General features: G+C 24.8%; 3 protein-coding genes across 8 annotated transcripts; 1 reads left to right on the forward strand and 2 right to left on the reverse strand.

The window, feature by feature from the left end:
* LOC124946450 (putative uncharacterized protein DDB_G0282133) lies at window positions 1–7,373 on the reverse strand. Its single transcript, XM_047487169.1, has 14 exons — window positions 7,055–7,373; window positions 6,514–6,584; window positions 6,240–6,378; window positions 5,974–6,151; window positions 5,750–5,872; window positions 5,382–5,663; window positions 2,016–5,261; window positions 1,811–1,928; window positions 1,504–1,702; window positions 1,193–1,376; window positions 930–1,091; window positions 687–854; window positions 477–569; window positions 1–361 (listed from the first exon to the last, which is right to left on the reverse strand). Exons 1-14 carry the CDS (start codon window positions 7,097–7,099, stop codon window positions 138–140), a joined length of 5,232 nt encoding a protein of 1,743 aa, XP_047343125.1. The 5' UTR covers window positions 7,100–7,373; the 3' UTR covers window positions 1–137.
* Window positions 7,374–8,002: 629 nt separating this feature from the next.
* Window positions 8,003–11,118, reverse strand: LOC124946463 (SH3 domain-binding protein 5 homolog). Of its 4 annotated transcripts, none has more exons than XM_047487182.1 (8): window positions 10,934–11,118; window positions 10,786–10,862; window positions 10,306–10,368; window positions 10,076–10,213; window positions 9,835–9,996; window positions 9,460–9,757; window positions 9,213–9,376; window positions 8,003–9,089 (listed from the first exon to the last, which is right to left on the reverse strand). In XM_047487182.1, exons 1-8 carry the CDS (start codon window positions 10,935–10,937, stop codon window positions 8,133–8,135), a joined length of 1,863 nt encoding a protein of 620 aa, XP_047343138.1. In that variant the 5' UTR covers window positions 10,938–11,118; the 3' UTR covers window positions 8,003–8,132. The 4 variants fall into 4 exon arrangements, with proteins under 4 accessions (XP_047343138.1, XP_047343141.1, XP_047343137.1 ...); XM_047487185.1 differs by having other exon boundaries at window positions 10,806–10,862; window positions 10,934–11,116; XM_047487181.1 differs by having other exon boundaries at window positions 10,786–11,118.
* Window positions 11,020–13,510, forward strand: LOC124946464 (multiple coagulation factor deficiency protein 2 homolog). 3 transcript variants are annotated; one of them, XM_047487187.1, is made up of 6 exons: window positions 11,020–11,145; window positions 11,401–11,543; window positions 11,794–11,850; window positions 12,020–12,168; window positions 12,239–12,387; window positions 12,468–13,510. In XM_047487187.1, exons 2-6 carry the CDS (start codon window positions 11,430–11,432, stop codon window positions 12,644–12,646), a joined length of 648 nt encoding a protein of 215 aa, XP_047343143.1. In that variant the 5' UTR covers window positions 11,020–11,145; window positions 11,401–11,429; the 3' UTR covers window positions 12,647–13,510. The 3 variants fall into 3 exon arrangements, with proteins under 3 accessions (XP_047343143.1, XP_047343142.1, XP_047343144.1); XM_047487186.1 differs by having other exon boundaries at window positions 11,094–11,253; XM_047487188.1 differs by lacking the exon at window positions 11,020–11,145 and having other exon boundaries at window positions 11,416–11,543; window positions 11,773–11,850.
* The last annotated feature ends 157 nt before the right edge of the window (window positions 13,511–13,667 follow it).

Below are 13,667 nucleotides of genomic sequence, written 5' to 3' on the forward strand. Positions count from 1 at the left end.
GTTCGAAATACTTTATTTTTTGTTAATGAAGAAAAAAAAAAAAAATAATAATAAATAAAGATTAAAAAGAAAACAAAAAAGAAAGAAAGAGAGAAAAGATATATATGTATATGTATATGTATAAGTAATCTTAACGTTTAAAGTCTAATATCTTTAACATATACTTTGTTCAATTTTTTTAAATAATTTCTCCAATAAATTTTCGTTCGTTGTCTGAAGAACGCATAATATTGATCAATAGTGGTTGCTCTTAAAGATTTGCTTGGGATCCATTTCATCACAGAACTAATTACCTTTTCAATATCATGTCTAGATAAACATAACAACGCCGATACTATGCCTTCCTGTTGATCGTGGGAACCTAATTAAAAAAAAATAAATAAATAAATATCAGCATTTGTGTAATATTTATAATTTCAGGGCAAATGTTGTGATTAAAATATCATTGTCTCTTTCTGAAATATGTTTTATATTACCTTCTCCTGAATCAATTAAATCAGAGAGTTGTTCAATGATATTTTTAACAATTCCATCATTATCTTCAACTGGGAACGTACGCATAAGATAGCCTATAGAAATAAATGTTTGTTATAAAACATTGTCGATATGATCTTATGAATTATTTTATATATATATATATATATATATATATATATATATATATATATATATTTTAATAAGCTCACCAAGTAAACTAAATGGCTCGTAAATCGACAGATATTTTTTATTAATTATATTTGGCAACAAACGGTTTTGAATAATATTAGTATAGCTCCACGATATACCTTCCTTTTTTGCAAGCAATATAATAGCTGTTTTTAAACCAACAACGTCCACAATGGAATCACTTCTCGCTAATGAGAATGTATTATTTATTGAAATGTTTTTAAATATTTCTATAACACAAAGAAAAAAATTTAATACCTTACCTTCTAAAGATATCAATGATTCTTCAACTAGACTTTTAGTTAAGAAACTTCCTGCTTTATATTTATAATAAGTTGATAATAAATTTTTCAAAGCATATAACTGAGGAAAATTATTGGCCTGCACTGACATAATAACATGTGCCATATATTTTGGTAATATATCTGAAATTTAACAATTTATCATTATATTATTTTTATTATGTCAAAAAAAAAAAAAAAAAAAAAGAAAATATATATATATATATATATTTATATATACCAACCAATATTTTCTGTAAACTGTGGAAATATTTCTGGCCAACATGTCAATACTGTGTAAATAACTGGAATTGCGTGTAATCCTAAACAATATAAAGCATCGCAGCATAACATTCTAGCCTTTTCTCGATCCTTTTGTATCCGTGTTAAAACGATGTATAATCTTATAAGATTTTGTATCTGATGTAACTAAATGATTTAACAAAATTCTTGAATGATATAAACGATTCTATAAAACTTGATAAAAGAAGAGAGTGAAAAAAAAAGAAGAAGAAGAAAAAGAAAACCAACATAATTAATATTCACAATTGCATACCATAGGTGCATTATTCAATCTGAAGATTTTATATTCGATTCCTGCTTGTACCCATTTTATCACTGTGGGTAATCTTACTTCAAGATCAACTAATAATGTTACAATTTTTTGTTGAGTCATTGTCATCAATGGTGCCGGTGGTGTATAACTTTTATCTAAATTATTCTCTTTTCTTTCAAACATAAAGTCCACTATGCCCCTGTAATCAAACAATATAAAAATAATATAATCATAATTTTAATTCCATTTAATTAATTCCATTTAATAAGGTAATAAAAAATTTCTATATAATATTATTTGTACGTACTTGGCAATAATACGAACGCTACATACGGAAGACAATTTGTTAATAACATCTCTATGTACGGACATAGACCAATCAGTATCGTTCATGACTCTGTATAATTGTTTATTAACAAAATTATCTGAAATATATAAATAATATGTTAAAGTACAAAAAATATTTCAAAGATAATTAAAATATATCAGCAAAATATCGTATAACAAAATACCTGTTTTTACGCATAATTGTTCTATTGTCTTTAATATTTTTTTGGAGTGCTTCGATTTTCTAGCATTTCCATTTTTTTTCAAATGATTTTCTAATAATGTAATAGGATTAATCAAATCATTATTAATATTTTTGTTATTCACTCTGTTATTCGCGGAAGAAGATTCTTCTAAATCATTAATTATCATATTATGTGATTGAATTTCTAAGTCGTCATTAGGTATTATTGTGTTTATTCGACCTTCAGATATTTCTAAATGTACCTCTTTATTTTCATTAATACCATCGATCAATGTATCTTCTTTTGCTTCATTCATAGCCATTTCTAATTTATTTTGTTTTTGAACATTTATAGACACGCTAGAATGTTTCTCAATATTTTCTTCATATAAAGAACTATTTAAGATATTTTCTTCTTCCTGAAATATTTTATTAACCTGTTGTATATTTGTATTAACGAATTTAAATCGTAACTTGGATTCTTCTTTGCTACTTGTACTTTCGTCAGTTCTAATTTTTATTGGTTTATTAATATTAAAAATATTCGTTTGTTCTGTTTCTTGTGTAACTGCATGTTTAGAATGCATTAAGATATTGAGTTTCTCTGTAGAATATATTTGTGGACATATTGCTATATCTTGAATTGATTTGTTAATTTCTTTCTTTGAGAATTTTTCAGACATATCATTGGAAATACTATCATCCTTTAGAGGACTAATTAATGGAAATACAGAAGAATGTAAACTTGCATCCTTTATAATTTTATCCTCTTCATCGGTAATAATTTTATGACATAATTCTAAATGAATATTGTCGTCTGATTTGATATTTGTTTTTTCCATTGTTATATCAATATTAGAATCAGTTAATATATCCTTGTTTTGTATTTCTTTGGAGTCTCCTATTGGTGTTATAATATTAGTAGAACATTCACCTTCTATATTTTTATTTACATCAGTCAATATATGACTCAAACTAGCATCAAATACATTATTTTCCTCAAATTCATCTATTGATTTCTCATCGCTATTAAATGAATCATCCGACATATCCTTAGTCCAATCTTTACATGTTGTTTTCAATTTGCCAAGACTTTCTCTTGAACTTTCTTTCATTTCATTATTTTTATTAGACACAATTATAGGTACACATTTATTCTGATCAGTATTTTTAATATTTACAATTCTTGGTTCATTTGAATTGAATAAATCTAAATTAACTAGTGAATGAGATCGTAAATGTTTTAAATCCATTGATCTAGTATGAGTTTCATTTGAAGGAAATAAACGATTGGATTCCAGATTGTCTCTTTCTGTTAAATTACACTTTGTTTGAACATTTATGTCATTACTTTGAATTTCCATAGAATCAATTGTCTCTTCATCTGTTGATGTAAGATCTGATATATTTTTTTCCACCGTTTTAACAAATTCGTCACTTTCTTGATTTGCATCTTGATTTGCATCTTGATTTGCATCTTGATTTGCATCTTGATTTGCATCTAAATTTTCATTATGTAATGCCGATACTTCCCGATTGTTTGTTTTCATTAGATGTTCTATACATTGTTTTTTTTGTGGTATAAAACATGTATTAGTTATCTGATCATCGGATCTATTATTCATTACTTTTTCAGTAGTATTATTTTTTGTATTTTCAATAACGCACGTTCCATTATTTTCAATATTACAATTATCTCTATCATTTTTCTCCAGAGTTGACGAGTCTTTTATTAAATTAAATTGATTTAATTCTTTCTCAAGTGTCTGCAATTTACGTTTACGATTTTTAATAATGATAGTATTTGCAGCGACACCAGGACTTGTACTGTTAGAAGCGGTAGAAGTAGTAGAAATAGTAGAAGTATTACTAATATTGCCAATAATATTGCTAATAGAAGTACCTATAGTAATAAAGCTATCATTTGTTTTGTTCTCATTTATAGAAGTTGAAGTTTCTATAGAAGATGGTACGTTATCGATTATCTGTGACATATCTTTCATATGTGTGTATTCAGTATTTTCAAATTCCTTACTAAGAGGAATATTTATTTGTTTCTCGGTGTCAGATACATTAGACTTATTTATAGAAATACTTGCATTAGATGTAGAAGCTGTAATAGCAGTAGGGACTAGATCATTAATTATCATAATAGTATCCTTATCATTAGTACAAATAGTAATCTTACTTTTAGAAGAATCTTTACTTTTAAGCTCAAATGCTTCTACAATAAGTGGAGTATCACTTATTGGTTTTATTTTATTGATTACTGTAGGAGTAAAACAATTTTCGTTATTCAAACTACTTGAATTTGTTTCTTTCATAGAATTCAATATATTATCGTTTGGTGTTTGATACGTAATAGTTACAGAATTCTTCTCATCTTTGTTATTTATAATTCTTAATTGTTCCATTTTCGAACTAGAAAACAAAACGGTACCGTTTATATTTTCTTCGATTACATTATTGCAGCATTTAATTTTTCCAACATTTATATCCCTTGAATCATCATCTAACATTGTGTCTTTGTTTATAGAATTGGATGAATTATCCAAATAATCATTCGACATAGAATTATCAATTTTCGTAGTTCGTTCCGTGCAAGATGATATTATTGAATCCACATTCCAAGCATTATTACGCATTGATAGATTTCGTTGTACTCGTTTAAGTTTGATCTTTTTCGAACTAAATTTACAAGTTTTAGGCTCATATCTTCTCTTCTGAGATTTATTACGTTTATTTGTATTTTTCTTCATGATATCTTTTATCCCATTCAAGAATGTAGAAATCATATTTAATGAAAAGTTTGGAGTTAAAATTTCATTAGAATAATAATTTACGTACGGTGAATGTTGGAAACAATTTTTATCCAATTTCTTCCTTTGTTGAGATTGCTTTTCTACCTTTCTTTCTAATTTTTTCATCTTTTTTTTTAATTTTTCAAAATTATGCATTAAATTGTCAGACGACGAATTGTTCATATTATTATTCTCTTTGATTACACGTGAAGTTTCGACTAGATCAGTTGATTCATTAATGTCATTTGAAAAAGATAAATTATTTGTTGAATTGGACAAAGGTTGTTCCTCTCTTACTTTATAAGAATCTTCAGAAGATAAAGATAACATTTTGGATAATTCAGATGATAAAGGTACTGAATTTAAATTTGAACTGTTATTGTGAATATTTATATCTTCCAGTGGAACATAAAATCTTTTTTTATTGTTTGTCTGAAGGTCTTCATCTGGAAAAAATAAAAGAAAAGAAAAAGAAATTGCGTACTTCGTTTTAAATATGTTCCAGTAAACAGTATAAAAGTTGAAAAAAATTAAAAAAAAAAAAAAAAAAAAAAAAAGTAACAAACCTTTTTCAGGAGAAACTACAGATACAGAAACTGTAGAATGTGATCTTGTAGGCGATAAAAGTTTAGGAATAATTTCAGAATCTATACTCATAGCTTTGCAAATTTTCTGAGCGGGATTACATAATAATTTTTCACATTTATCACAAAACAAAGGATAAAGATGATCTTTATCCGCTCTAAAAGTCATATCTGTTATTGTACTTTTATCATTTCGAGTATTAAGTTTTATATTAGTATTTTCATTGATTGTATTCACTGCGACATCTATCCTCGATATTGGATCTATAAAAGTAAATAAGATCTAAATCCTTAAATGTGTTTAATCAATTTATATATGCATCGACAATAAATATATCTGAAGTACTAACTTTTCAAACAACAATATGTGCCTTTTTCTATTCCTTGTTGTTTTTTATTAATTTTCTCTCTCTTTATTGAATTATTAGTTTTATTAGAAATCCTCATTTGACGTTCCAATTCTTTGACTTTATCTGAGAATATAATTTAAAACATATAAAAAGATCTTATGCAAAAAAAATATATTATTCCAATTAGATATATATATATTATTATACTTTTACTTATCTAATACCTTGTAATAAAGTTTTTTCCATATCTATTTGAAGTCTTTCATCCATATATTTATCTTCTAATTCCTTCAATTTACATGTTAACTGTTGCAAATGCTGTTGATCCCCAGCAATTTTAGTTTCATGCGTTACTATAGTATTCGACAAAGATTGGATTTTTTTCTTGTATTCTGTATTTTGCTAATAAAATAATAGATAATATTCAATTATTATATATATATATATATATATATATATATTAATACATCTTCTAAAATAAATTACTTACAAGTTCCAATTTAATAACTTTTGCCAATGTTCCATTATAATTAGTCGTCATTTTTTTGGTTTCCTTTTGTGCTAAATCTAAATCTATTTTCAAGCGTTCACATTCTTTCAATTTATCATTGTATAGTTTAATTAATTCACTGAAAAATATATATTACAATTGGTTATATATAATGATAATAAAAAAAAAAAATATATATATATATATATATATGAAAATAAATTATAAATATAAGTGATATAAGGTTTAATTTTCATTGAACAAGATAACTTACTGTGATCTACAAACTTTTTGTTTTAGCATCAAATAAGACTTCTTCAATCTATCCAATTTATCATTATTATCCTGTAATCAAAGTATTTGATATATTAAAAAAAAAAAAATAATCTTATAATTTAAGGACAAGAATTAATTCAAATAAATGTTTATTCATACATATTCATATGTAATGAATTATATAAATATATATATATATATAATTCATAAATTACATATATAAATATTTATATATATAATCATTTATAAGTATAAATGATATTTGTATGCGTATATATATACGTACTTTTATTTGATGATAATAAGTAATTTTATACTAAGTATCATACTTCAAAAATTTTGTAAATTATATATAAAAAATATACATATATAAAGAGAGTAATAAGAAAATGAACAAATAAAGTATTAAATAATAATATCATAATGTTGTTAAATTTTAGACAATAACAATATATCATAGACGATATAACCTTGACTAAATCCTTAGTCACCTTTGAACTAAATGATATTGAAATAAACATAACATATTTAATACTTACAGTAGAATTTATGTTCTCCTTTAAGCTGTCGATTGTGTTATCCATTATATTCAAAATGACAAATCAAATTAAAATAATTAATTCTCATCAGATTATACAAAACAAAAAGCACGTTTATGCGGCGTATCGGCACACTCATATGCTTACTAGAATTAAATATTTCAATATTATCGATAGATCGATTATTTGCAAGCAATATATCGATGTAGATTCGATAACGCGTGAATTTTAAATTTTGCACAATTAAAAACTGCTCTTATTTAAAAAAAAAAAAGATAAAAAATATTGTGTAAGTAAAATATAAGTCATACATGAAATAAACAACATTTTAAATTTAACACAAATAAAAAACAAATTAAGAAATATCAAACTATTTAATAAAATTTGGCAATATCTACAAAATGTGAAATTTTAGATTCATAATGTATATATATCCATACAAATAAATACAAAGAACTCTTATAATTAAAACTAATTATATATATATATATATATATATATATATATATATATATATATATATAAAATATTAATTTTTTATATACTTAATAAGCACCTCACACATTAAACCCTGTTCCTGAATTATTCGTAACATTCTCTTCATTTTGAGCATATATATATATATAATTGATAAAGATATATATATATATATATATATATATATATATATATATATATATATATATATCTTTATCAATTAATAGATTTATTTTCAAATGTAAAATTACATGTTTTATAGGAAACTAAATAAATCAGAGACTCTTGTTTATGTTTATAATATTATAATTATGTTATAATCATATTTTTTTTTTTTTCTATGTAAATTTTTTCTAAAGTTCATCACAATTTTAATACATCACTGGAAATACCTTATATCTTCTATTTTTTTTTCCTGTGCAAACAATTGTTAGCGAACTTAGTTTTGTTAATATATATGTATTTTTTTTCTTTTTCTTTTTTTCTTTTTTCTTTTTTTTTTTTTTTTTTTTTTTTTTATTTATTACTATTATTATTATCATACATATTTCTAATTAAATATGGAGATCGAGTTAGAATTATTAACTTACACTTTCTCTTGTTACTTAGAATTTAAATCGTTCATGCTGCTGCTTTTTTCTTTGCGCGTTGAAAATGATATTGTTGGAATATTGACTAATGACAGTAGTGGCAGTTCTTTTATGCTAGATGATTTTTTTCTTTCAAATGTAGTTTTACTTTGAATTCTATGTAACTCGTTGTTTGACGATCGTTTACTTTTCGATGAAAATAAATTTACTGATTTAATCGGAGAAGAATTGGCACTATAACAAATAGATGTTGATGAACTTTTTAAACTACTAAGATTCGTAACATTTGTCGTTACCTTATCATGAACATTAGATTCTGTTAAATCATTTAATTTTGGCATACTATAATTATGTTTAATATCTTCTACATTGGTTTTGGTGTCAGTTTGAGATTTTGAATTTCTTAAATCAATTTCTGAGATTCTATTTGGTAGGTACGTAGATGTATCTAAATTAACTACTTTTTCTGAACTTTTTACTGGTTCAACAAAATAATCTCTTTTAGTAATAGATTCCTTATATAAAGATTTAGTAATATCATTGATATATTTTGATCTTGTCTGAACTGAATTAATAAAATTATGACATAACGATTGCAAACTTATAGAACTTGATACCGATGGTACATCAATGGATGTCTTATTTGTTTCTACATCTGTAGATAGTTTTTTCAATAAATTCGATGTATGTTCAATAGATTCTTCACTTTTCGAAGCATTACATTGTAAGTTATCTATAAAATGAATCGTATCGTTCTTATCTATTAAATGCGTATCACATATTTCTTTTTTAAAGATCTCTCTTATCTTTCTTTCATCATTCTCAGAATCTTTATTATTGAATGAGGCAGAATTTAATTTTTCCATACTAGCTTGTAATTCTAGTTCCCATTGATTCGATATATCTTCGCTACCATCTACCGACCTTCGACCTAGATGCCCTGCACCCGATATAATCTTAAAATCATTCTGAAATTAAAAGAATTATATATAAAAAATATAAATTTCAAACTACACAGTTCGATGAAATTTTATTGAAAAAGGAAAAAAAAAAAAAAAAAAAGAAAGAGAGAGAAAACTTCTTATACTAACATTATCTTGTTGGTGTTGAATATTTTTGCGATATTCATTATCTACATTAGAGATTATATTTTTATTATTTACTTTCTTAAAGTCCATTTTATATTTTATATTATCTCCTGAAGTAATCAATTCTGCGCCTACACCTGGTTCTCTAGGCCCATTAGCAAGAATATCTACAAAAATGATTAATAAAATATATGTTTGCGATCAACATATAATATTATGAACATAGGCTGCTTTTTTGTATCAATGATACCATTATCCTTTCTTTGTTGGTGTATTTGATTACTAATATCTTCTAAAATACGAAGACTCGAAGCATAATTATTCTTTGCATCTTTTATTGCTTTCTGCAAATATTCTACTCTTTCCTTTTGCGTTGTTAACATTTGATCACATTGAGCTTTCACCTCAAAGTATGGCCTTGACTTAATGATATAACGACGATATTTCTCTTCCAACTGAAATAACTTTTTTTCTGCATCTTGAAATATCATTGCTTTTCTATGATGTTCCCTACCGCATTCTGCTTTTTGATTTTCTGCATCCATAACCTATACATTTATTTATTTAATATAACCTTATTATACTATATTAAAATATAAAGATCCAATAATAAAAACTATTTTACTTTAATAGTTGCATGATTTAACATATCCTGCCAAGCTTGATCAAACTTCCATTCGTGCTGATGCGATGTAAACCTTATTTCGGCTAAAGCCACGGTTTCTTTAGCAGCCGCATGTATCTCGTTAGCTCTTTGAAATAATTGTGCCTGTTTCTGGCATTCCACCTAAACGAAATAAAATAAATATTAAAATTCTTCTCTTTTATAAACATAAACTAATCTACATTTATATTTTAACACTGACTTGTGCTAAATGAGCTACTTCCAAAGCTTCATAATAACATCTTGCTTTTTCGATACATGTAATTCCTAATTTGTCTGCTATCTCTTTTAATCGCCTCGTTAATTCATTAAGCAATTGTCTAAACGCGGTATGTGCCTCCTATATTATAAAATATAACAGATTAAAAAAAAAGAAAAAAAAAAAAAAAAAGAAAAGAAAAGATCTAGTATCTTATCCATTTAAAAACTCACATCTAATTCAGTCTCAAGTTTATTAATATCATCTGTTGCATTGTTTAAATTCTCCAACTCGATCTAAAAACAGAAGACTTATTACATCGTCAATCTTAAATGTTATTATTTCTATAAGGGAAACAATTTTTATCATTTATATATATACAAAATTACGTAATGATAGAAAATAATATTGAATTAGAATTAATTGAGATTAAGAATGGATTCAATTTTCTTAATAATTATATATGATGAACGGGAGAGGGGGGGGAAGGGGGGAAGGGGGGAAGGAAACAAGACAAAACAAAAATATTGATAACTAGGCCATTGTACCAGGCAATAAAGTAGTACGGGCGTTACTTAAATGTCAAAAGTACATAACCTTTCTTTTTTGTATACATCAAATGTATATTAGCTTGGACATTAAAGAAATAAAATCGTACAATATATAAATTAATAATCAAAGGTTTCAATAAATAATGTAATAATGTTACAAACGATTGTGATCAATGAGTCACCTGTATACGGGGATCTAAAGATCCTTCGGCGTCCTCCGCGACGACGTCCATAGTTCGCTTTTTGCAACATTTAATTAATGTCAGCTTAAAATCACATTGTTTTATTCATTATATCCATTAATACATACGCATATTATAAAGCTCTCAGTATACTTTTAACATTATTAATTTTAATATTGAAATATATTTTCAACGTTCAACGTAATTTTAGAAATCGGTATCATTCACATTTCGAACGACATCTACGTATAATAACTTAAGGCAGGATATCCAATAGTCATCATCAGTAGCAGCCTTAACAAATACTAGCGCTATCATGAAATACGTCCACGTCAGATCTGTATGGTTGTTTTTATAACTTAACCTGAACAGTAGTTAATTCTGTTGAGAAAGAAAATAACATATACTCGATCAAAATTTCTTGTTTCTCTTTTGATATATAATTAAGGTATTTTTTTTTTCTTTTTTTTATTTTTTTCTTCATTATACTAATCATTAAAAAGTTTCACAATTAAAGAAATAAATTATTTCTATATAAATATATATATATATTTTTATTAATATACGTGATCCTTTATTTACCGGTTTGTTACAGTGGTTATTTACAAAGCAAAGTGTTTCAAAATGTATTGGACTCTATGGTTATTTATTATTGGATTTTTTGGAGTAGATAATACATTTGGACAAGGTCAAAGGGTTGCACCAGGTGTACCTCCTCAACATTATCAAGTTCAGCAGGTACATTTATTTCATTATTATGAAGAAACATATGGTATACAAAGGATGATGATTCATTGTCAGTCTTTCTTTTTCTTTTCTTTTCTTTTTTTTTTTTTTTGGCATTTCGTCAGTCAGAACTTTTTTTTATATATATATATATATATATATATATATTTTTCATTGGAAAAAGAAAAAAAAAAGTTATTTTATAAATTATATTTTTAAGAATATTTTTTACTTTTAATAGAATCTATTTCTTTTCTTTTAGCCTACTCAGCAAATGCACCAAGTACCACAACAAATACAACAGGGTTCACAACAACAAGTAAAAATCGATAATTTAATATAATGTTAAAATATATAACGAATATAGATGTTTTTCATGAATTTTATTATAAAAAAATCAATTAGTTTTTCCATGTATTTTTAATTTGTAAATTTTATTAATTTGATCTTTCATTTAATTCAATTATTTTATCAATATAACATATCAGCAAGTTCCAATACAACATGTGCCAGTTCATCAAGCACCTGTACAACAACAGATACCTGTTCAAGCCCCTATACAGCAACAACAAATACATAATCACAATCATCAACCTCAACAAATACTTAATGCTGCCAATATAGCTCAAGAAAAGGCGTAAGTAATAATAATTTTTAATTGATATTAATTTAAAGTGATATTTACAATTAAAGTGATATTTTTTTAGTCATATCGCAGAACATATGGAAGTTCCAATAGATACAAATAAAATGACAGAACAGGAATTGCAATTTCATTATTTTAAAATGCACGATTCAGATAACAACAACAAATTGGATGGATGTGAATTAATAAAATCTCTTATTCATTGGCATGGTAAGTATATAAAAATATAGAATTATATTTCTATATAAATTAAATTATTTTGTTAACGAATTTAATATTTATATATATAGAACAAAGTAAACAGGATCCAGGAACACAAAATGCCGGAGATAAATTATTTCAGGACGATGAATTGGTTAACTTAATTGATCCAATTCTTGCCGTAGATGATATGAATAAGGATGGATACATAGATTATCCAGAATTCATACAAGCTCAGCAAAATGCTGCTGCTACTGGTCGACAGTAATTAAAATAACTTCATATTATGGAATTACAAAGAAAAAAAGTCACACATTAAAATTATTATTTTATATAAAAATAATAAATTTTGCATCATTGTTTCACCAGTTTTATTTGTTCAGACTTAATGCTTTTGCATTTCATGTAAACATACTTTCATAGTCTATATTTTGTTGTTTATACGATATGTTTTTTTCTATAGCTTGTTGTATACTTGAGATTACATATATATCTAAAATTCTACAAATGAAAAAAGATAAAAAGTATTGGGTATACAATAAGTTGTACACACAAATCTATTTTGATATATTAATAATAATTAAAAATATTGTATTGTGTATATGGAGTGTGAAAAAAAAAATGTATATCATGTAAAATGATAATTAGTCATGAATATCAAGATAAATTGATTTTTTAAAACATGTTAAAAATAATTCCTTTGAGTTGTGTTATGTATTTGAAAAAAAAAATGTTAATTAGATTAAAACAACGAAAAGTGTGCATAATGGTGTGCATAAATTACATCATGTATATATATATATATATATATATATATATATATATATATATATATTGTGCAGAGTGTAACTAAAGTTACTAACAAATTTTACAGGCTGCTAATATTCACATTAAAAGACTTATTTGTTTATTTAGCAAGTAATACAATCACAATATAGTCTGCTGGTAACTTTTTTCATCACTCTGTATATGTGGTATAATAATACTTAATATAGGAAAATAAAATTTATATTCGTAATAAATATATACATGTTACTATAAACATTGGTCTGTACATATAACTGTGATATATATAAAAAGATTATTATCAAATATACAGTAAATACAATACTTTTGATATTAGTTACTTGAACATTTAGAGTATTAATTTTTTATACAATGAGATAACAATTGTATCTTAGAATTAATCTCATTTTGTCATTAACAATAGTAAATAATAGTAAACAAAAAAGAATTGTATTTTATAGTTGTATTCATTGTAAAGATATATCACTAATTTTATTATAAAT

The sequence above is a fragment of the Vespa velutina genome, chromosome 2, assembly GCF_912470025.1.
Source record: "Vespa velutina chromosome 2, iVesVel2.1, whole genome shotgun sequence".
Taxonomy (NCBI): Eukaryota; Metazoa; Arthropoda; class Insecta; order Hymenoptera; family Vespidae; genus Vespa; species Vespa velutina.